General features: G+C 47.7%; 1 protein-coding gene across 1 annotated transcript in view; it reads right to left on the bottom strand.

The window, feature by feature from the left end:
• The window catches only part of ENPP6 (ectonucleotide pyrophosphatase/phosphodiesterase 6), a 127,088-nt gene extending 103,878 nt beyond the window's left edge, over nt 1–23,210 (bottom strand). Inside the window, exon 1 of the mRNA XM_004481745.3 lies at nt 22,763–23,210. Within this exon, the coding sequence (XP_004481802.2) occupies nt 22,763–23,003 (241 nt within the window). The 5' untranslated portion in view covers nt 23,004–23,210. The remainder of the gene's footprint in view (nt 1–22,762) is intronic.
• Nucleotides 23,211–23,954: the final 744 nt, after the last annotated feature.

Raw genomic sequence — 23,954 nt, 5'->3', positions numbered from 1 at the left:
CTATCCTTAAGGAGTTCACAGCTCATGGAGGAGACACTCACTCAAATATTAGAGAATAAAACAACGTGTATTTGACAGTGCTGGGAAAGTCAGAGAAGGAGAAACCCCACTCGGGCCTGCTCCACTGACGGCTGCTCTGCCCAGAATGGATTTACCACCAGGTCTTCTCATAGGGGCTCCTGCGCATCAGCCACGCCTCTACTGAAACGTCACCTCCCCGGGGAGGCCCTCCCTGACCGCCTTGACTCCACTATACCGCGTCTCACTATCTTAAATTCACTGTCCTTTGCTGTTCGCCTGATGATGGTCTGTCTCCCTCTTTAAAGGGTATGCTCTGCGAGGGAAGGGCCCCGACTTGTTTGCCACTGTGCCCCAAGGCCCGGGACAGTGACGGGCACCCGTAGCACAGGGGAGTGCAAGGCAGGGCTGTGGAGTAAGTGCACAAAAGTGCTTCGCGGGAGGAGGCTGTCAGAGATGAGGAGCTCCCTGAGCTGAGTGGGGTCGCTGAGCAGAAGACGGGGCAAGTATTCTGGGCCAAGGGAATGACAAATGCCGAGGCACAGAGGTGGGCAGGGGGCGTAGCCATGAAGTTTGAAGTTGTTTTTTTGGATGAAACTTGGATGTCCATCCTGGGGGAAATGTGTCGATAATGGTGAAAAGGTCAAGGGAGCGAGAATGGGAGGGGTCTTTAGGCCACGGCAAAGACCTGGAATTTGTTGCTAAGAGCAATGAGGAGTAAAGGACAGCTAAGCTCTGTCATGATGGAGATCACGAGCTAGGTCCTGCTTTTAAAATACCACTCTTAGAGGAGCAGAGAGGAGAGACTAGCTGTGGAGAGACGCGTTACAAGGCTGTCGCTAAGAAGACAGGGCGAGGGCGGCTCAGAGCCGGTGGCTAAGAGGAAGGCTTGAGAGGCCTTCGGGGGCAGGGCCCACGTGGCTTGGTTACGGGTGAATATGAAGAATGAGAGAGAGAAAGGGTCAAGAGAGACACAGGTTCCCGCTTGGCTGATCGCCTAGGTGGAGACCGTGGCTAGAAGGGGTCCAAGACTTGTCAGGGTGTTGGTGACACCGTGAGCATCGTGTTGGACCTTCTGGTTTTGAAATATGTGTGGACCCTCCGCAAAGAGATGCAGAGCTCTGGAGCTTAGGACGCAGGCCAGGGCTGGCGGTGCGCTTTGGAAACTGAGGTGGGCGAGATCACTAGAGCAAGAAGAGAGAATGAGAAAGGAGGAACGAAGCCCAGACTCCGAGGAGCCCCAGCGTGAAGGGGGCAGCCGGAAAGACATCAGTGAAAGGAATTAGGCGAGGCTGAGAAGAGGCAGCAGGGGAACACCAACTAAGAGTCTCTAGAAGGGGAGGAGGTCAACGTGTTAAATACCACACAGAGAGACCTGGAAAGACGGCATCCGATCTGGCTGAGGAAGAACTGTTACAGTGGAGGATGGCACCAAAAGTCAAACTGTAATTCATTTGCTTGCACTATGCTTTTCTGAGCTGCATCCTGCTCACTGACCTCCCTGCTTCCACTCTTCTCCTCTGTGGCCCCGTATTCTCCAGGCTCGGGTAGCCTGAGTGATCTTTCTAAAGTGAAAGTTATGTCACAGCACTCCTCCACGCAAAACCCTCCAAAGCCTTTCCTCACACTGAGAATAAGATCCTAGATCTGCAGGACCCGGTCTGGTCTCTTGTGTTAGTTCATGTCCTTCATGAAGCAACACCAAGACAAGACTAGACACGCAAGAAATTCATGGGGGAAAATACTCATTACAGAAAAGGGGGAGCAGTCAGGAGAAGGGAGGAAAGTCCTTGCCCCCAAGGCCTGGCCTTCGTAAGAGGAGATGGGAGGGAAAGGGGGTTGGATGGGAAGGTCTTCACAGTCCTCGGAAAGTGTTGGCAAGACTGCCCTTGGGCAAAGTCACCTGTTAGAGGAATGAGCCTGCTGGCACCAGGACCCTCGCTTTGCTCAGTCCCTGGTGGGGAGCAGCCTGGGAGAAGTGGGGTTCTAGCACCGGCACCAGGTGGATGGGGGAGACAGGAGCTGGGGTAATAGGCTAGAGAGCTACGCAGGTCAATGTCATGGCCCTCACGCCATTTGTCACCTCTCAGCCCTCATCTGCCACTCTCCCCTCACTCAGCTTCGCTCTAGCTACGCTGCCTCTGTGCTAGTCCTCCAGCGTCCCAAGCATGTGCCCACCGCTGAGCCTGTACCTTTCTGCCTGGAATCTTTTTCTCCCAGTTATCTACAGGACTAGCTCCCTTGCTTTCTTCAGTTCTCTGCTCAAATTTCATCTTAGCACAAAGGCTCTCCCTGACAACTCCAGATAAAACGGCACTCTCTTATTCTCAGTGCCCTTCACCTCCTTTATCTTTGTCCGTAGAATTTACTACCACCCACCATTATTTATATGTATCTGTGCATTTGAGGCACTTCACAAGCATACAAGTTCCACACTGGTGGAGACTCTCCTGGTCTGCTGGTGTGGATCTCCAGTGCCTAGAAGGGTGGCAGGCTGCCCACGCTAAGCCCTGGGTACTTTTTGAATAAATGAGTGGTGAGCATCCATGATGTCCACATAGTAAGTGCACAGCAGATACGCATTTAATGAATGAATGAGCTGGGGCTACAACAGTGAGCAAGACAAAATCCCCACTTCCATGGAGCTTACATTCTTTAATTTGAAAAATGAAAGACTCGTCACTAGATGCTAGGCTCATAATAGATCCATCAAGGAAGCAAAGCATCTTGTGTAAGTCCCTGAAGTAAACTTTGAAGAAGCATGCTCTTCCAGGACACTCTCCCAGGAAACAATGTAGCACCAAGCCCATGGGCTGAACACGCCAAGAGGTATTTCGCTTTTATTCTTGTGTTTATGTTTCAATTCTAGAAGTCAAGCGTTGGCTTACATTGTGCCTTAAGCCTTTCGCAGTGGTGTTTCCTTACGAAAATGTTAACTGAGCTTTTGGCTTCTGCAGGGTAAATTCCAAGCCTTTCAAAACAAACATTTTTGTAAAATACAATCCCAATTCTATCAGTGTCCAAGGTTTTGTTTCAAGTAAAAAAAAAAAGTGATCTCCTGACCAACTGCCATTTGCACCCTCCCAGTGTTACCTAGAGATCTGGGATCCACGGTCTATTTTGTGTGTGAGTAGGTCCCCGGCAGGAAGCTTCCGTCCTGAGCCTGCGTCTCAGCCTGACCACGCGGGGGAGGCTGTGAGCATGAGGAGCGCTGAGGGACCACTAGCAGGCATGTCATCTAAGAAGTCAAGCGTTCAGAAGAAGCCTCGCGTCAAAACTGATGCCCAGCAGCTCTGCAGGTCTGAAATTGTAGGAAAAATTTAGCTTGAAGAAGGATTCTGAAGAGAAAGGACTAAGGAAAATGTATTCCCAACGAAATGGTAGAGATATTTCAAAATGAAGCCGGCAAATTTGAGATTAATTGTTAATCCCTTGGGTCCAGGAAACCATGATTTTTGCATTTCATTTGTTTCCTTAGGCAATATGAGAGGCCCTGATTTCCACGTAGAAGTCACACCCCGGTCTCATTCACACTTAGACGTGGAACTGAATAGATGTAGAAAGATTGATAGAACGCAGAGTGACAGATGAGGTGATTAAGCAGGCAAACGTGTCTGCCATTCTTGCAAAATCCAGTCTCCTGGACCTTCCACTTGTAGCCCCTGGGGTAGTCGCTGGGCCAGTAGGCTCCTTTAGGGCTGAGGCCTGGAGGCTCAGAGGTCTGGGTGCAGAGTGAGCAACAGACGAAGGGGAGCTGTGCTGGGAGAGTGGGTTAGAGTGAAAACGATAAAGAGCTCACGTTTACACCAGGGGTTTTCTCTTCTCTGCAGGCCTCCTCGTGCTGCCGTGTTTCTAAATGGGAGTTACCAGTGAACCGGAGAGGGACTGCATCCATAGATATTTCGCCCAAAGAACTCACCTGTTCCTAAGGGAAATCAGTAGTGAAGGGTGTGATTTTAAATAGAAATTTCTAAACTGAAGTTTTTAGCCCCAATCCTACTCGAACTAGGCAATTTTCACTCTTTTTTAACCATACATTGGTGTCTGAACAATGGAAAGGGGAGGGAAAGGGGTAAAACTAAAGTCATGCTTTGAACAGTAAATTCAAGGACACTTGGTTCATATGCTAACCAAAGCTGCACCTCCCACTTGGTTAAGTAGCGGCCACCCAGCGCAAGATCAAATAATAACCTTGTCCTTTCCTTGACATGAACAAGGTCAAAACGTTTTAGAAAGAGACAGACCCAGAAGTCATCAAAACAATACGAAAGAAAGAGGACTTTGGCAGAACGCTTGAATTCGCAGGCTGTCTGGAGTCCTCAACCCCCTCCGCTTTCAGACAAGCAAGTAAAGCACGGAAAAGCTTCACGGCTGAGGCCACAGAGCTTAGCCACTGCCGCGGCCTGTACTAAAACCTGGTCACTGCTCTCGTCGCATGGACATCCTCCTGACGTGCCCAGGCCACATCCCAGCGTCAGCAGAGGCCGCGGAGAGGAAGGGGGCTCATGGGAGGGGAGAAGCAGTTGGATTTGGCAAGGAACAGAGAGAACGTAACATACGGCTAAGTAAAAGCCACGGTAATCTGGTTTTGGCTAGGAACATTGCCTTTTTATTTCCTGTTATTAAGGAATTCGTATTTTTCAGCTGACCCCAGACCAACTGGAAGTAGGAGGTAGGCTAAGAGAGATGCCTTCTGCCTCACACCGTGTCACCTAGGGAACTATTGCTTCTAAGAACTTTTCCAGACTGTCAGTTACAAATGGTTTAAATTTATACCCAAACTTAACATCTCTTGGGTAATAAGAATGGAGTTGTGTTAAACTACCAGAGCCCTGGATTACTCACCAATCTGGAATTTAGTGAAAAAGGAAACCATCAGAGTTTTAAGTTGGGTGTCTACTTGCCTCTTAAAATATTGAACAGTTTGCAGAATTTCTCCACTTAACCTCATTTCTGCTTTGTGTTCCTGGCAGCTCCTCTGGTTTGACTGTGGCCTGGCGTTGGGAAGGGGAGGTCCAACAGAGTCGCAGCGCTATGCCCCAGGTGGTCTGTGTCATTTCCATTTGGACTTTTTATCTGCACTGAGACTAAATACGACCATTCAGAGATGGGCAGCAAAACATTTCCTTCCTATTAGGTGTAGGGACGGGATGGAGAAGAGAATGGCCAAAAAAGAGGACCTGTGTATGTATTTTGGATAAAATGGTTCTCAAGGAACTTTGAACACCTAGACAGAAGTATTTCCTGAGTTCTCTTCAATGTCGGGTCGCATGGGACAGGGCGAGAGGACGCGGGTGAGGCGGACTGCTCCCCAGGGACAGTCGTGCCCCCCGAGCCCCTGGACCGAGTGTCATTGCAGCCAGCCCAGAGCTGCAGCGTGGTGCCCTGGGACAGGGTCCCAGATGGGGCTTATCAAAAGAGGCCTGTTGGAGCCATTTCTCCCAACTGCTCAGCTCCGGCCGTTGGAGAGAAGCAGCTGAGTGTCTGAGGGTGAATCCGCTCTTTTATGCTCAACCCCAGAAGCGCTTATTGTTTGCATTGTCCATTGAGACGCACAAAAGCGGATTTAAAAACAGCTCCCCAGGAGGTTGCTTAAGCCGGAGGGAGCCTGGAGAAGCAGGGACTCGAGCACGATGGGTGCACACGCCATGCGCGAAATGCACCTGCAAGATCGCTCTCTGCGGCACAGACACTTCTGCCGTCTGCACGGGACAGCGCTGCCCCGAGAGCAGCTTCTGTGGAAGCTGGAAGGGAGAGGCAGCAGGACACCACGGAACTTCATTCGCAAAATGAGGAGAATTGTACCTACCGTAGAGGGTTTATGAGACTTAATTGAAATGGTATTTGGAAGAATATACCCCAGAGCCTGGTACAAAATACAGTAGACATTTGGGAACGTACATTCTGCTCCCTGCTGGGCTGAACTGGTCACTTGTAACAAAGACAATTTGAGTACTGCAGAGATTTGGGCCAGCCATTGTCTTCTTAGATGCTGCCTCTCCCAAGCAGAGGCTGCAGGATGCAAGTGTAGAGCGTCAGATGGCGAAGACCTGGACCTGGCCTCGAGTTCTGATTTCCTTGTTATCCACCCAGGCAACCCCAGGCAAAGCATTTAACCTCCTGAGCCCGAAGATCTCTCATCTGTACGATGCCCTTATCTAACTTCCAAGATCAATGAAGGATATCCAGATGGGAAAGGAAAATAAGGCTGCCTTTATTCACAGAAAACATAATCTAGTATATAGAAAATCTTAAACAATCCACTAAAAAACTGCTAGAACTAATAAACAAATTCAGCAAGATACAAGATCATCATACAAAAATCAATATTTTTACGCATTAGCAATAAGCAGTCCAAAAATAAAATTAAGAAAACAACCCCGTTCACAACATCAAGCACAATAAAATATTTAGAAATGTTAACAAAAGATGTGCAAGACTTGTGCACTGAAAACTTTGGAACATTGTTGAAATTGAACTCCTAAATAAATGGAAAGACATTCCATGTCCACAGATCCGAACACTCACATTGTTCAGATGGCAGTACTCCCCAACTGCTCGACAGATTCAACACAGTCCAGTCAAAATACCAGCTGGGTTTTTTGCAGAAATTGGCAAACTCATCTTAAAAGTAAAACAGGAATACAAGCAACCCAGAAGAGTCAGAACAATCTTGAAAAAGAACAAAACTGAATGATTACCTGTCCTTATTTCAAAACTTACTGCAAAGCTACAGTAATCAAAACAGTATGGTACTGTCATAAAGCTTAATGAAATAGAACTGAGAACCCAAAAATAAGCTTTTACATTTATGTTCAATTGATTTTCAGCATAAATATCAGTACATTTAAATGGGAGAGGATAGCCTTTCAACAAATGATGCTGGAACCACATATCACATTCAAAAATTAACTCTATATGGATCATAGACCTAAATGTAAGAGCTAAAGGATAAAACTCTTACAAGAAAAAAATTAGGAAAAATCTTCATGATTTTGGGTTAAGCAATTATTTCTTAGATATGACATGAAAAGTGCAAGCAAGAAATGAAACAATTGATAAATTAGATTTCATCAAAATTAAACACTTTTTCACCAAGAAAGTGAAAAGGCAACCCCACAGACTGATAAAATATTTGCACATATTATGTCCCATATGAGACTTATATCCAGAAGATATAAAGAACTCTTACAACCTAAGAGAAATAACTCCTTAAATATATATCTATATAAGGATTTGACTAGACATTTCTCCAAAGAAGTTATGTAAATGGCCAGTAATCACATGTAAAGACGCTCAACATCGTTAGGCATGAGGGAAGGGCAAATCAAAACCTCAATAAGATACCACTTCATGCTGACCAGGATGGCTATAATCAAAGGCAGACAATAACAAGTGTGGGTAAGGGTGCAGAGATATTTGAACTCTCATACGGTGCTAATGGTAAAATGTAAAAGGGGCAGCCCTTTGAAAAACAGTTAGGTAGTTCCTCAAAAGGTTAGACAAAGTTATCATATGACTCAGCAATTCCACTTCTATGTATCTATTCAGGAGAAAAAGATAACAAATGCCCACAAAAGATTTATACACAAATGTTCATAGCAGCATTATTCACAACAGCCAAAGAGTAAAAAAAAAAAAACCTAAATGTCCATCAACTGGTGAATGAATAAACAAAATTGGTATATCTGTACAATGGCACACTATTGGTCAATGAAAGATAATGAAGCACTGATGCATGCCATAGCACGGATGAACCACAAAAGCATCCTGCTTAGTGAAAGAAGGCAGACATAAAGAACATATATCACATGATTCCATTCATATGAAATGTTCAGAAAAGGCAAATCTATAGATACAGAAGCGGATTTGGCCCAGTGGTTAGGGTGTCCACCTGCCACTTGGGAGGTCCATGGTTCAAACCCCAGGCCTCCTTGACCAGTGTGATCAGCTGGCCCAAGCACAGTGCTGATGCACACAAAGAGTGCCGTGCCATGCAGGGGTGTCCCCTGCATAGGGGAGCCCCACGCTCAAGGAGTGCACCCCGTAAGGAGAGCCGCCCAACGCAAAGAAAGTGCAGCCTGCCCAGGAGTGGCACCGCACACACTGAGAGCTGACGCAGCAAGATGACACAACAAAGAGAAACACAGATTCCAAGTGCTACTGACAAGAATCCAAGCTGACAGAGAAGAACACACAGCGAATGGACACAGAGAACAGACAACTGGGGGGAGGTGGAGGGAAGGGGAGAGAAATAAAATTAAAAATAAATAAATCTTAAAAAAAAAAGAAAGAAAATAGATTAGCAGTTACCAAGTGCTGGGGGTGGAAATGGGGTTTCTTTTCAGGGAGAGGGAAATATTCTAGAATTATATCATGGTGATAGCTACACAACTCTGTAAGTATACTAAAAAAAGAAATCATTGAATTGTATGCTTAAAATGGATGAACTTCATAATATATAAATTATTCAGAACTAGTTAAGAAATCACCTCTTTAATATCTTGCAAGTACCGAAAGTACAACAGCATGAACAATTTATTCAGATACTCTATTAAGACATTTTACTGAAATATTAGTGTGTTCATTCTCTTTATTTCCCCCTCCATCGTGTTCCAAACAGGCATCCAGGCCCTTTCGTCTCGGCGAGGTCCTTGTTTCTGGAACAGCAGCTGATACTGAGCACACTGGGATAGTGTCTCTGAAGGAGGGGAGAAGAAGGCATGTATGCCTCCGAGTATAGCAAGAATGAGAGGAAGGCAGAACTAGCTACATAATTTGAAGGGCCCGGTGCAAAAGGAAATTTTAGGGGGTGCTTGTCCATAAATTTTTTAAGAAATTCAAAATGGTGACAGCAGAGCATGAAACCAGGTGTGGGGACCTTCTCAATACAGGGTCCTGGCAGCCGCCCAGGTCACATGCCCGGGGAGCCACGCTGGAGGATGGTTTTCTCCTAGACAAGGTAGAGGCGAGGAGGAGTCAGCTGGCCCAGTGAGCGCGGGACGCGACCCCTGCATGTTGACGGCACTCCCCTGGGAGGGCTCAGGGCGTGAGATATACCGGGAGGCTGGCTGCGAGGCACAGGGTTTTCCAGCCCAAAGTAGCAAGGACCTGGCCTGAAGGTCCACGAGGACTGGCAAGTGGGCATCTCAGGGACAACCATGGGAGACCAAGAATCAGAGCTGCTGCCCCAATCTTTGGGACTGTTCATGACCCAAGGACTTCAGCACCACCTTAGGAGGAGGAGAAAAGCCCTACCTGCCCACTTAGCAGTAACTGAGACAGAATTTCCACTAAGCCCAGTAGGACATGGGGTCAGAGTAGTTTATTTAAAGAACATAGAGAAATGCACTATTTCTTACAGGTCCAAGTTTTGTGAACTTGGACCCACTTTACACACTTTAATTCATTAACCTTACCCGAAGGCTAGCTTGAGTTCTTTTCAGATTCGGAGACTTTTTTCCTCTCTGCTCCTCCACCTTTAATCAGCCAATTTCCTCTCCATAGGGCCTGAAATGCTCAGGCTCATTTTGCCACTGGTGACTTGACTCCAAGTCTCCATCATTCTTGTCCTAGATTTCAATGGTCTCTCTGTGCCCTCAAACCCACTGCTTAGAGATGTCAGCGCATTCATTCATCTTAAAGGCCACTCTGACCCCAAACACACCCCATCATTCCCACCTCTGCCCTGGGCTGGTGCTCTGTTCTCCTTCTTCAAGGCCTTTACTCCAGGTTTCAACTTTTTTGTCCACATTCTTTAAACTCTACTCAAATACCATCACCTCAACAAACCTTCTTCCTTTACTACTCACTCAGAAATTCTCTGCTTCCCCCATTGCTATTCCATTCTGCCCTTTGATTACATTTATTTGGACACATATTTAACTCCTCCAGCTTCATTGCCAGCTCATCCAAAACAAAGTCATGTCCTGGTCATCTTCAGATCCACCTTGAACAAAAAATGTTCATATATGAATAGACTGCATGTATACGTCAATATTATATGTTGGAGTACTCAATTACCAAATTCTGTGGGTCAGAAAGTAAATAAAAAAGAGTTAGCAAATGGATGAAAATCAGAAGATCTCAAGGTACCACCTAGCTCTGAAACATTACAATTTCTGGTCAAGACCTTTAAGAGAACTTTATTTTGGCTTGAAAGAGGAATAGGTGGAGGAAAGCCAGGCTGGGACTGTTGTGAAGGCTCAGGAATTTCAGGGGGGCTGGGAGGAGAATCTTTACAGAGGGAATAAGTAGTGTAAGCAAAGGCAAGGATCAAGTGCTCCCAGAGAGCGTCCAGCAAAAGCAGAGAGGTAAAAAGAGAGGTGAAGAGATCACTCTTCAAAATTCCATTCCAACAGGGCTGTCCTAGTCCCCAGCTGCTAAAACAAATACCATACAATGTGTTGGCTCAAACAAGGAGAATTTATTGGCTCACGGTTTTGAGGCTAGGAGAAACCCCAAATTGAGGCATCAGCAAGATGATGCTTTCTCCCCAAAGACTCTGTCCTTCTGGGGCTGGTTTCCTGCACTCTCGGTGCTTGGTTTCTCCATCACACAGCAATGCACGTGGTGGTTTCTCCTTTCTCTCATAGCTTCAGCTCCTTCCTTCGACTTTCTTTCTCTATGTCTGATTTTCATTCTGCTCGTAAAAGATTCCAGCAATCTGGATTAAAGACCATCCTGATACAGTTGGCCACAATTTAAATAAAAATAATACCTTCAAATGGTTCTGTGTACAATGGGCTCATACACACAGGAGTAAGGCAAAGATTAAGAACATGATTTTCCCTGGGGTACATAATACAGCCTACCATAAGATGGTTCACAACGGCCACAATAACCCTACCATCCCCCTTTTCAAAGGTTAGGACTCAGCTTAATCCTCACTGATGGAATCTCCTGAGATGAATTTGCAAGAAACCCAAACAGCTGGCTAATCATTTTTAAAAATCATCCAGACAGGTGGTTGGGAATGTGTAAATAAAGTTTTTTTTTTTTTCCACTCAATTCTTTCAGCTTTTAGTTGGACGTGTAACACATGTTGACACAGCCTGAGGGTGAAGTCTTTGTTATTTGATTTTCTTACCACTTTCATCAGAAACTGACTCTGGGTTGCTTTTGTGGTGAGATTATTTGTGGGGTTTAAGGAATATCTGGGTTTTATTACCATCCCTGTCACTGGGAAGTCGGGGAGATGGTTGAACCGAATCCAGACATTATCCACAACCCTCTAGAGGGTTCCGCCTCCACCCTGACCAGATCTGATGAAATCTGCACACACACAGGAACTGCTTCCGATTTCAACTCCGTTTCAATTTATATCTTGTGCAAGATGTTAATGAGCAATGAAAAGATAAAAAAGAAGCAAAAGCAGCCCAGAGAAGCCCAGCTGTGAAAGAGCAAGAGTCCTCACAGTCAGGCTGAGAGTTCAGGCAGAGAGGTCATTCTGGAGAGCAGGCAGGAGAGGTGGGAAAGGAATGCCTGGCTCCCATCCCTGACCACTGGAGAGGGGCCAGCTGGGACTTGGAGACCTGTGCTTGGTGTGATTCTGCCCAGGTCAACTGCTGGGTGTGAGTCTCAAACCTTAGAGTCCTGCTCTAAGTTCTGCATCTGTACAGTGAGATGCACCAGCTTTCTTAAGGTACCTTCTGCTTTTTACATTGTGTCAATGTCTTTGGAGGAAATTTTGGATTGGGATATATTGGGTTCAGTTACCTATTCCCAAGCTATTTCACATAGTCTTCGGGTTATATTTTACAACAGAAAAGTGCATGCTAAAATGGAGTATGAAAACAGCATGTGGAAATGCACAGGAAGGGGTTGCCGTGGTTTGGGACAAGGCCAGCTGGCTAGCAGAGGAGCAGGGGCCAGACTGGGAGTGACTGCAGCCTGGAATTAGATCCACCCACGGAGCCCAGCAAGCAGCCAGGCAGCCCTAGCTGCTGAGAAATCCACGGTGACAGGCTGAAGGTGACAGCGGCGCTGCTGCTGGTGCGGGGGAGAAGGGCGTCTAGTGCAGGGATGGTCTTTCAAGGCCTACGCGGTATGGCCAGAAAGAATCCAAAATCCAGTGTGAGCCAAACAGGCATATGAAGGCACCAGGTCACTGTCAGTACACAGTGACAAAACCCAGGAGCCTAAAAGAAAGATGGATAACACAAGGTTTCTGCCACGGAGGCAGACCGAGGCCCAGTTACCGACACTACTCCAGAGCAGCTTAACAAATGGGAATTACATGTCTCCTCTTTATGGCACGGGGACTAGACTCAGGCATGATCTGCATCCCACTGGCCTCCAGGAAGTGTAGACCGACAGCAGGGCAGAGCGAGTCTGGATGGCCAGGCCTGCAGGGTCAGCTTGAGTGACTTGCCCTGCAGATGGAAGCCTGCAGAGGGCTCAACGGGCATGACCAAGTCATGTCAGCACAGCTATAAAAGAAAAGTCCTCAGAGGGGCACAGCAGCCTCCCTGAGGGGGCAGAGTGCAAAGGGCGATGACAGTGGCCACCGTAACCATGGGTCTTCTGAGCCCTGGCTGTTCGCAAGTCTGCGATATAGACAGAGAAAGCAAAACCAAACCACAAACCATCACTTTATGACCCCTAGTCTAGGAAGCATCTTTTTTAAAAACTCTTTTACTGTGAATATATTTCACTGTATCACGAAGGGTCTTGATCAATATTGAATAAAAATGTTTGCTTATTCAACCAGAGATGAGCAAGTTCCACTGGATATGGATACAGTTTATAATTTAATATTTTGAATAGATAATTCATTAACATTGTTCAAAAAGACATCCACTAGAAGTCTCTCTCTCATCCTTGTGCCTCACCTGCCCAGCTCCCACCCCAGTAAGGTAACCACAATTCTTAGTGTGAAAGTTTGGATGTGGTGAATCCCAGAAAATATTATGTTTTTGAACTAATCCAATTCTTGTGGGTGTGAGACCCTTTGATTGCATTTGATTTGGTTAAGGTACCTTGAGATTAGATCACTTGATTACATTGCTTTTGATTGGACTATGTCATTGAGGCATGACTCACGTTGGCTCTCTGCCCTCTTGCTCGGTCTTATATAAATTGAGAACTCATAGAAGAGACACAGAAAAGGGAGCTCGGCCATTTTGACCCAGCCATGTGAGAGAGAGGACTCCAGGTTCACCTACAGCTGCAGAAAGACAGAGAAGCCCCAAGAGTCTTAAGGAGACAAGGGCCAGGAAGAGATGCCTGACCACCCACAACTGAGCTTAAGGAGAAAGTAGAGAGAGACGAGAGACCTGCCATCTTGCCTCATCACACGGCAGGACTCCAGGATCTGCTAGCAGCCGACTCAGTGAGAAAGCATCTCTGATGAGGCCTTGATTTGGATATTTCCATAGCTTTGGAACTGCAAGCTTTTACTCCTAAATAAATTCCCTTTGGAAAAGCCAACCCATTTCTGGTATTTTTGCATAAGCAGCACCTAGCAAACTAATAGACCCAGTTTCTTAAATATCTTTAAGGTATGTTTTCCCTTCAACTGGCAAAAATCATTTGCTGGGCCTTGAGGGCTCCAAAGGGTGGTGTTGTCTCCTGACAGGGTCTACATGCTGCCCCCTATGTCCTGGTGTGGCCTGGCTGGACAGAGGGAGGGAGAGAACTGCCTGTAGGCCACAGAGCACTTGTGATGAGAGCCTGAGGGATCACGTGTGAAAAGTTTCAGAAATAACTGACCATTTACACAAAGCCCATGGCCTGGTTCCTCGGACTCTTCAGGCCCAGTGGTCTGGCAATGATTTCCAGCGGCTGCTAGAGCCAAGAATGTAGATACTGGTGACTTCTCTGAAGACCCCTGGTGTGACTCGGAGGTGCCCTCATGCCCTACTGCCCCCTCCTCCCCATATCTTCCCTCTTTGGTGGGCTTTATGGCAGAATGTCTTGCAGAATGAGGTGTGTCCTAGAGACGGCCCACCTCCTTGACAGAAGAGAACACTGGAGCCCAAGGAGGAGCAGGGCAGTGGCCAGCAGGGCAGACCTAAAGCCATGACCCTCTTGATTCTTCATCAGTCCCAGCTGCGGGGTGGAGGGCAGGGAGTACATCCCAGGCTGGGACTTTGGTCTACCGGTGAATGTATGAGGACCCCAAGAGTTGAGGTTTTGTTCCACACACCCAGGTTTATGGCTTGACCGTCAACCTTGGAAATGGGGTGTTCGCTCAAGTCCACCTGTGACGGCAACACCCTTACACGTACAGAGAATTTTTCAGGGAAAACTAAACATGCTGCGAAGCTTTGTTTGATATTGCGTGTGAGATCTGGAAGAAGACCCCAGGGGCCAGTTTCCCTTAGGCCACTCCGTGGGTCTCTCAATCAGCTACCTCCACACACAGCGTCCTCTGCTCCACAGACACAGGAACCCCTCTACGACCCCTACCCTTTCCTCATCTTAGACCTCAGGCATCCTTAAATGGAGAACACTTTTTTCAAGCATGTAAAACAGATCAAAGTGGAAGTGTGGTGGCCACAGCAGGGGTTGGGGACACCGAGCCCATCGACAGCCCTTTCCCTCTTCTCCCACCTGGCCCTTAGAGAATCTCTTTGGAAGCGTGCTGCTATGACCCTAGCACATGGAACAGAGCCCGGTACATATTAGGCACCCACTAAATGTGTAGCCAACCCAGGGCTCCATCTGCCCAATCCTCCCATCGTAAAGCAGCAAGAACTCCAGACAGGGAAGAGGGTGTGAGGCACCTGGTGTCACCAAGACCTTCAGGGCCAGCCACCTGGGCTGCTGAGTCCCTCTCCAGACCACCAGCATTTCCCAACCTGCTTCTCATGGGAAACTGTGGTTGGGATAAGCAGACGAAGCTGCTCATACCACAGGTGCTTGGCCAGAAGTCGGCCTCCCGGGGGCCCACCCGTACCCCGTCCTCAGCCACCAGCCTACCACAGCACACAGGGGAGCTCTGCTGAGGACACACGCTCATATCCATCCTCACAGAAGCCAAGTCCTTCAGCCTCAGCCTTGGCCACCACAGAGGCAGTCACTGCTGCAGGCGCCCAGCAGGGGAAAGAGGTAAGATAACTGCCAGGTTCCTCACCGTGGCTTTGGCGGACCCCAGAAAACCCCGTTCCTAAAGCTAGCCCGTTCCTGTAGGTGGAACCTTCCGCCTTTTGGCTAGACTTGGTTAAGGGAGCTTCCTTTTGGTTAGGTCATCTCCATAGGGCATGACCCAAGGTGAGTTTTAATGCTCTTCTGGAGTCCTTTATAAACGGAGGGATAAAAGCAGACTCAGAAAAAGCCACAAAGACAGAGAGCGACCCAGAAGCTGGGAGAGAAGGTCATGAGAGCCAGAGGCTAAGAGGAAGTCACTTTAGCCAGAAACTGAAAGCAGAGGTGCCCAGAAGAGAGGGGAGATGAGCCAACAGCGCCGCTGTGCCCTGCTGCGTGCCCGATGGCCCACAACTGCAGCTCAGGGAGAAAAGATTCAGACACTCTCAGGGCCTCAGAACCGTAATCCCAGAACCTAATAAATTCCCATGGTAAGAGCCAACCCATTTGGGTACATTTGCTTTTAGCAAACTAAAACACCCACCAAAAGTCAGTTTATGAGATTTCAGCCTGGGCAGCCTTTGTCTAAATAGATCTGTCCACATCGTTCCATGATCTGTCTTTTGGATCCCTCTTCCTGGCTATCAGAAGCGCTGCAGAAAGGGAGTGGGCTAAGAGCAAGCCAAGTACCGCAAAGGAGACCTGCCTCAGGTCCCTGCTGGGGAGACTGCGGCTACCGCGGCTCCCGTTCACGGGAAGGAAACCCGAGTAGGTGTAGTCTCCGAAATAAAACGTTAACAGGCAGACTCAGGCTCCCTCCAGATTAACTTTAAATGCCCTGTAGAGCATTGTTCAGCATGGCATTCAAGATCAACCAGGTCCTGGAATTCCGCGATTCATCCCAACTCCCCAAAGCCTTGGCAGACTGTGGTCCTACCATCGACGGCGGCGGGGAGGGTGAGGAGGGGGGCGGGCGGTTGTGTTTGTAGAGCCCCGTGATTAACGGGGGCCGACCTTCTAAAAGACGGGCTGCTGTTACTGTAATCAAAAGCCTTCAGCACGTGTTGAAGCTCCCCGGCCACCTTAAGCACTCCTGTTTTCCAGGAGTGAGTTTCCAGCTAATGAACGCGCCGTAACAAGAACCCCCTCCCTTCACCACAGAAGCCAAAAGAAACATGGCTTTTGAAAAGCGGCACTTCAGCGTAGAGAGGTCTGTTGATGGGAGCTTAACTAATGATGTGCCAGAGAGATTATTTTTGTCAATTCTTAGAACACGTTACTTCTCAGGGCATGGCTGGTGCGTTTTCTTCATGGCTTCTGTTGCCTGACACTCGCCGACCCAGCCTGCTTCTCTGGCAGCTTAATCAGAGCTAATTACAGAAAACACAGTTTTAAATGAAAAGTGGAAAGATGGTGTAGGTGTCCCTGAGGAGTGAGTGACAAAATTAAGATGGAAGTTCATGTGGACAAGAAGACATTTTAATTCTGCATCTTTGAGAGGTGTCATCTACCACCTGTGTGGCAAACAAAAGAGACAAGAAGTCCATTCGCTGGGGCCATTGGACCCACAGGCCCAAATTTCCTTTACCCCCATGGTTATTCTATATATTTCTGGAACTCTCCTTTAAGCCATTGTCTCTGATCCCCTAAGGGGCCAACTTCAGGTAAAAATATCAAACCTTTGCAGGAAACTTAATATGATGAAAATTTACTTCCCCAAATAAACCTCACAGAATAAAAAGCCTTCCCAACCCCGCCGTCTCTGCTAATAGGCGCCTGTGGTGGCTTGGAGTTGTGTACCCCAGAAAAGCATGTTCCTAATCCATCCCTGTGAGTGTGAGCCCATTGCAGTTAGGGCCTTTTGATGAGGTTTCTTCAGTTAACGTGTGGCCCAGCTGAATCAGGAGTGCCCTTAGCCCTTTAAGCAGAAGAGAGGGACCACGGGGAGCCATACGGAGCAGCCAGAGCTAGAAGCCAAAAGAACCCAGAAACGGGGGGTCGTGCAGGCTTCTCCCAGCCTCAGAACTGTGAGCCGAGACATTCCCATGGCGTAAGCCAGCCCAGCGCATGGCGTTGCGTTAGCAGCCGGGAAACTAAAACAGTATCCCCCACCTCTGACGGGAAGGCCGGTTGGGAATTTCTTTAGGGCCATCCTTTCAGTTCCTTCTCTTCTTTCATGTTCACTCACTCACCAGGCAGTGAGTTCTGCCCCCAAGGTGCTCTTCAAGCTCAAATGTTTCCCTTCACAGCTAGCCCACCAGCAAAAAAAGATGCTCAGTGTTTGAAATGGAAAAGGCATTTGTTGGCTTACCCTGTTTGACATGCCAAGCCTCCCAGCAATTGCATGCCCCCTTTTTTCCTTCACAAACTCATCTTTCTCTCACCCCCAACCCACACCTAAACAGTGGGTGGTGTGCCCCCTTCTCCCTGCCTTGCTAATGTTCTCTTCTCTGACTTGTCTCATGCCGTGTCCCTCATCTCTTCATCAGTCTCTACTGATTTCTTTTTTTAAAGATCTGACTCATAGTTTACCTCCTATTAAAATCTTTCCACTCATCTTTCTTTAAAATAATTATTTATTTACTTATTTTTATCCCCCCCGCCCCCAGATGTTTCTCGCGTCTGTCTGCTCACTGTCTGCTCACCTTCTTCTGGTAGGAACCAAACCCACGTGGGAGGAGAGCCCCAACAGCCTGAGCCACGGCACCTCCTCAAGGGCTGTGGCGTCTGCTGGAGGGTGGCCTCTGCTCATGTAGGTGTCTAGCTCACTGTGGCAGGCGTGGGGTCTGCTCATCTTCTCTAGGAAGCACTGGGACTCAAACCTGGGACCTCCCACGTCACAGGCAGGTGCCCAACTGGTTGAGCCACATCCGCTCCCCTCCACCCATCTTTCGATATTTTCAGCTCTAGACCCATTTTCTCCATGGAAATGTCCAAGACCGTTATAACTCCCAATAATAACTACCTCCCCTGAGTTTCAGATTTGGCATTAGCGTCATGTCACTCATTTGCATTTTTAAATATTCAGCTTTGGAGCATCTCTCTTGGTCTGCTCTATTTTATTGAGCCCTTAAACTGTTCGTGAGCATTTCAAGGGCTTTTAGAATCTTTTCTCCTTTTCCAAGTTTTCTGAAGACAAGGAGACCCACAAGTTTTCTTTAAAAATGTAACTAATATCCATTTACACTCTATGATATGTACTTGCCCTATTGATATCAATCTGGGCAATTTGACTTGCTTTGGCCAATGAAATGTGAGTGGAAGTGACCTGTGCCAGATCTGAGCAGAAGTTCTAAGAGTTAGCACATTGCTCTGCCATTTCCCCTCTTCTCTCTGCCACAGGACCAGCTTCTCGTTTAAAGGTGGTTTCCATCCTGGGATTCCCTAATGAAAAGGAAATAGGGCAGAGTTAACTCCTAAAGGCTATGCACATAAGTGAGAAACACTTGGTTGTTGTAAGCCACTGATATACTGGAGTTGCTTATAATTGCATCTTAATTTAGGCTAACCTTACCAATAAAGCGTGTAACATGTGTCAGATTTTACCATATGCTCCTGGGAGGTCAGCGGTGAAAACAAAGTACGGCTGGCATGGGTACAAGAAAGAAAGAGGAAGAGGAGACAAGAAAGAGAGATCAGTTATTTGAGGAGGTATGTGAATCTAAGGAAGATTTCGCTGGTCCTTGGCATAAATGCCCATCTTACCCAGGAGCGGGAGGGAGCAGAGGGCTGCGCTGCCTGGCCCTGGGGGTGTGCGGAGGGCTGCGGGCAGGCCCCCCGTGCAGCTGGATTCTGCAGGAGCCTAGGATGCAGGCTGCTTTCAAAACGTGACTTTTCCAGTACTTCCTGCATTCACTGATTTCCTTTAGTCCGAATGATAGCGGGTTTCAATTTAAATCAGCTCTTTTCTTAAAAAGCAAGGGAGAGCATACCTTACCCTGCAGTCTCCTATTCCAGGATGTTCAGTCCTTGATATCTGGTAGAAATTTGCTCCACATGTAATCTCTAGGTGTGCAGCAGGAAATAGATTGGCACAGATATTAACACTGAGCAGTTAAAACCCTTGTTGTTGCTTTGACCCAAACCAATTTTAAGCTCCCTCGGTGAAGGCCCCTATCTTAAGATTCTGTGTCCCCAACGATCCGTTGTTTGGTGGATCTGCTTGACCCCTGTTGGAATTTTGTTTGCATTCGTCATGATGCAAACATGCTTTGAGGGAAAAAAATTAATCAGCCGCAGTAGCTTCATATCAGGAACAGAGTCAGGTCATTCCAAGGTTCCTTACAAAAGCCTGTGACTAATTTTCCCATGTCATCCATGAGGCTTCCCAGGAGATTCCCCCCTCCAAAGGAGTTGCAGTTATTTGCCTATTTTCAACAAGAAGCCTCTCAGTAGGGGCCAGTTCTAAAAATGCCCCATGAATTCTTTGCTTTCTTGTCTGCATCCAGCAGCACCTGAAATCCTGGCCTGATCTAGGAGCTTGCAGCTCATCTTGTTTTATTTGGTAGTCGAGGAGGAAACCGAGACACAGAAAAGTGTAAAGGCTTGCCCAGTGTCTTCCAGCCGTGCCCGAGCATGCAAGGACTCCACCCAAGGTCTCTTAGAACCAAGGCCAACCTTCTTTCCAATAAGCCATCCTACCTCATTGTGCAAAGAGAAGAACACCGAGGGCTTTATGTCTTCTTGGCAATAATTCTTGAAATGAAGTAAGGTCATAGTCTCTCTTATGATTTCTGAGAAGCCTTAAAACAGCCTATCTTTCCATAGAAAAGGATCTAGTGGGACTCTTTTGTTGGTTCATAAAATACTCAAATGCTCAAACCATATGTTTAAGCACAATTCCCAACTGTATATCCTTCTTTATGTGAAAAAGGGGGTGTTTTTCAATATCAGGAGGAAAAGTTGGGGAAAATAGTCTAAATTTAGCCCTCAGAAGCAATCCCAGGACAGTAGAGATGATCCCAGCTCATGGTCCGGCCCCTCCTGCCCTACAAATCACAGCTCCAGGCCTGTGAGTTTGCTCATAGGTAGAAGACAGATCATACCCATTCTGGTTTGCCAAAGGACTGCCAATGCAAAGTACCAGAAATGCACCGGCTTCTATAAAGGGTATTTATTTGCAATAAAAGCTTACAGTTCCGTTAGTTAAAAAGGTCTGAAAACAATGCAAGTTATTGGTGGTAGGGTGAGATGTTATATATGTTTGCTGGATGTTATATGTTTGTTTTGTAAGTTCACAACTATTATACACTTGTTGTTTATGTATGTTTATGTATGAGTGATATATTTCAATAAATTTTTTTTAAAAAGCTTACAGTTCCAAGGTCATGAAAAGCCCAACTCCAAACACCATAAGAGGTGATTTCTCACCCAGGCCAGCTGCCACATGTTGAAGCAAGACGGCAGGCCATCTCTGCCTGCCTCTGCCCTCCCCTCCCAGAGCTCAGCTGAGGGCAGCCAGGCACAGGGCTGGTCTCCTACTGGGCCTCTCCTCTCGGGCTCTGCTTTCTTCCTGATGTTAGCTGCAAGGTGTCAGGCAAATGGCTCATGTCTCCCCAGGGCCTCTCTGCCTGAGCCTCTCCCTTCTGCCACATGGCAGAATAAAAAGTGGGGGAGCTCTCTTTTTTTTGTCAGATGCAGCAAGAGGGCCAGGACTCACCCTGAGTCACTCGCCGCAGAGATAGTCTAGTTCACAAAAGGCCTCACACCCTCAGGAGTGCGCCAGCCCACAAACATATCCTTTCTTTTTTGGGATTCATAAAATAACTTCAAACTGCCCCATGACCCAAGACATTTATAGTGAACGTGAGCCTTGTATATGATATTGTTCCTAGGAGAGTGGGACATTCAACAAATTCAAGCCTTCAAATCAGGGGACCCGTTCTGCCCTCTGCAAATGTGAAGGCACACAATGGACGGCGATCCTGTGCCTTGCCTCGGCCTCAGCTAGACTGAGAGTGAGGCTGAGATCTTTCCCAGGCACCCGTGGAAACTGCACTGCCTGCCATGGAAAGGGCTCTCCGCTCACGACTAGACAACTGAACACACAGCCTGAAAAGAAGGCGTGTTTCGCTGTGACAGAGGCTTTGTGCACGTTGCTTCTTCAGCCAGTGTCAGGAACGTGGGCCAGGACAGCAGAAGACGGCGTCGCTGACTCGGTTTCTCTGTGGAGCTTTTAATGGTCCATTTTCCCTTACTGGAGTCTGACTTCTAGAATGGATGTTTATCATCTTCCACTTGAATTGCGAAAACTGCACGTGGCAGGGCGTGAATTGGGCCTCCCAGCAAGGCTTTGAAAGAGGAAGACGGGGTGGTCTGTGGGTAAGACTCTGGACAGAACTGCAGTCAGCCTGTGACACACAATGGCCTGTGTGTGGCCCGGCAGCCTGCAGCCTGCGTCCCTGCAGCAGCAGGAGCGTGCCCAGGGAGGACAAGAGGGGACTTTTGTTAGTCCTGCTTATCTTAGAGACCTTGGTTGTTTTTCTGTTGGGGGAAATAAAACAAATGAGTAAATGAATTCCTTGCTGTGTCGGCAGTCTGAATTCCCCCTCAGTCCATTCATTTCTAATTCCCTACAGTATCTTTTCCCTTTAATTTGGGGCTTCACTTTATGACTTTTTTACGTATACGTGGATATAGGCAGAGTCTACAGACAGATCAACCTGTATTTCCAGATGTGTCTGGCTTTTTCTTTTTCTTTTCGTTGGGATATGTGATGAGACAGTGAGGCCCAAGAGTTGCCTCCCCTTTCTGTGAACATAATTTACAGGGTACTCCCCGTGCTCAGAGCACATGGCTGCGTCCAGTAAAACTGGTAATAACAGTGCATTCTTAACAGCCTCCCTGGACATTTTGCTAAATTCTTTCAGGGAGTCTCTTGCTAGCTCTTAAAAGGTAAGCTAAAACACAAAGTGGAAGCTGGAGCTCCAGCTGTGTGAGCAGAAAGGGAGCTGCGAGTCGGAGTGCACAGACGGAGGACTGGGTTCGAGGTATCCCATTTGGAGTTCTGGTAATTCGGGGCAAAGGTCACCTTTAGGCCACTCGGCTCCCCCAAACCCAGGCACCTTCTGTGTGCTAGCTGCATTTATGTTTTTACAGGCACGGGAAGTTACAATGAGGACACAAGGTTTTTCTTCTTGTCATTTTACCCAGGCCCAAAAAAGCAAAAGGAAGGGAAGTGGCATGGCTAAGTAACACTCAAGGAAAGCACCCAAAAATTCCCTCCAAGCAATGCGGACACTCGACTGGCCTCTGAGGAATCCCACGTGTACTTTATACAGCCTAGCACATTGGAAAGCAGGCTCAAACTGCTCCGGGCTGACAGGCGACTGCACAGCAAGGAAACCAGAAGAACTCTGGTACACACACACACACACAACCTCTCGATTTTTAAACATGAACTTAGAAAATAGTAGACTGGCTAGAAAGTGAAACAAATAACCACAGTTTTCTTGTCCAACAGATCCATCCACGGCTGTGCTTCTCTGTTCTCCACACTGAGAAGCCGAAAAAGGGTCCTTGGGATAACTCAGGGAGAGCATCATCACTGCGCACAAAAATACCTCCTCAGCCAAGGACACAGACTCCCCGTCTGTCTTTGGTGTCCCAAGGAAGCAGGGAAACGGGACTGCCTAAGTAAGACTCTACTGCTAGAAACGGGTTCCCCTTTCCCTCAAGCAGTCCCTTGCCCGCCAAGAAGAGCCGCAGTGCTCACCCGTCATCAGGGAGTAGTAATTGGGGTAAGAGAGGCTGGGGAAGTCCGGGGTCAGGTAGTCCGCCTTCACGCCCCTGCTCACGATCTCCTTGAACCCCGGCAGGGACTCCAGCGCCTCGTCGCTGATGTAGTCGGAGCGGAAACCGTCCAGCAGGAACACCAGGAGCGGCCGGCGGCCCGAGGCCGGCTGAGCCAGGCTGAGCGCCAGGGCCAGCAGGAGCGCGCCCCGCCTGGCTGCCATGCTGCCCGAGCCCGACAGCCCGCTGGCACGGCCGTCCCCTGCAGAGGCTGAGGATGGGGACTCTGGGGCTATTCTCTCTGCTAGGGGCTGGACCTTGAGCTGCTGGCCTTCCTGAGCCAAGTTCACTTTCAGGATTTAAAGGTACAGCACCTCCTTAAAAATACATCTGTGCATCGATGTTCACCCTTGACGAGGAAGTCCAGAACTGACCCCTTCATCTAAGCCGAGGTCCCAAACAACCCAGAATTAACACCAGGAGGGAGACTGCCACCTTATTATTTTGGGTGAATGTTCTAAAAATATAAACACGCGCAGAGAGGCGGAATTTTAAGAGACGACAAAAATCAACGATAACTTTGCAGTTTGGACTAACCAAAGGGAAGGGCCAAGGAGAAGGGCAATCCTTTAATTTGCTGTTACCCCACGCCTTTGCCCGGTTTAAACTCTCTTACTGGCTTTTTGTTTAAAGTTTAGCAACCCAAAACTTTTAATGCTCTGAACCAACAGGAGACCATGGATTTAGGTGGCCCTATTGTGAGCTCTTCAGCAGTGTCTCCCTGCCCCAGCATTTAAAAAAGAAATTGTCCTCATCTCAGTCACTTCTTCTTTTCTATGCATCTATAATCAGTGGTTATCGTTTGATTTTTCAGATAAATACGTTGCTGGTGCCTGGACCACCTGTAGGAGGAGGCGGCTCCCAGAACTGCAGAACAAGAGAGAAAGCCCCCGAGTTAGCCAAACAGGAGTCCTTACGTAGATTGGTCTGAGGCGGCACTGTCCCAAGAGGGCAGCATGAGATAGACGGAAGACAAGAGTTGGAGATGAAAATTCAGAGCTAGACATAACCATCCAGCCCTTACAACAAGGATGAGGCAGAGGTGGGAATCGAAGGATTCTGAGATTCAGTGATGAGGAAATCAGTAAAGGGGTGCAAGCACAGGTGGGCCAGGA

This window comes from Dasypus novemcinctus, chromosome 1, assembly GCF_030445035.2.
Source record: "Dasypus novemcinctus isolate mDasNov1 chromosome 1, mDasNov1.1.hap2, whole genome shotgun sequence".
Lineage (NCBI taxonomy): Eukaryota > Metazoa > Chordata > Mammalia > Cingulata > Dasypodidae > Dasypus > Dasypus novemcinctus.
The sequence above is the reverse complement of the archived record's forward strand: the minus strand, read 5'-3'. Positions and strand labels throughout refer to the sequence as shown.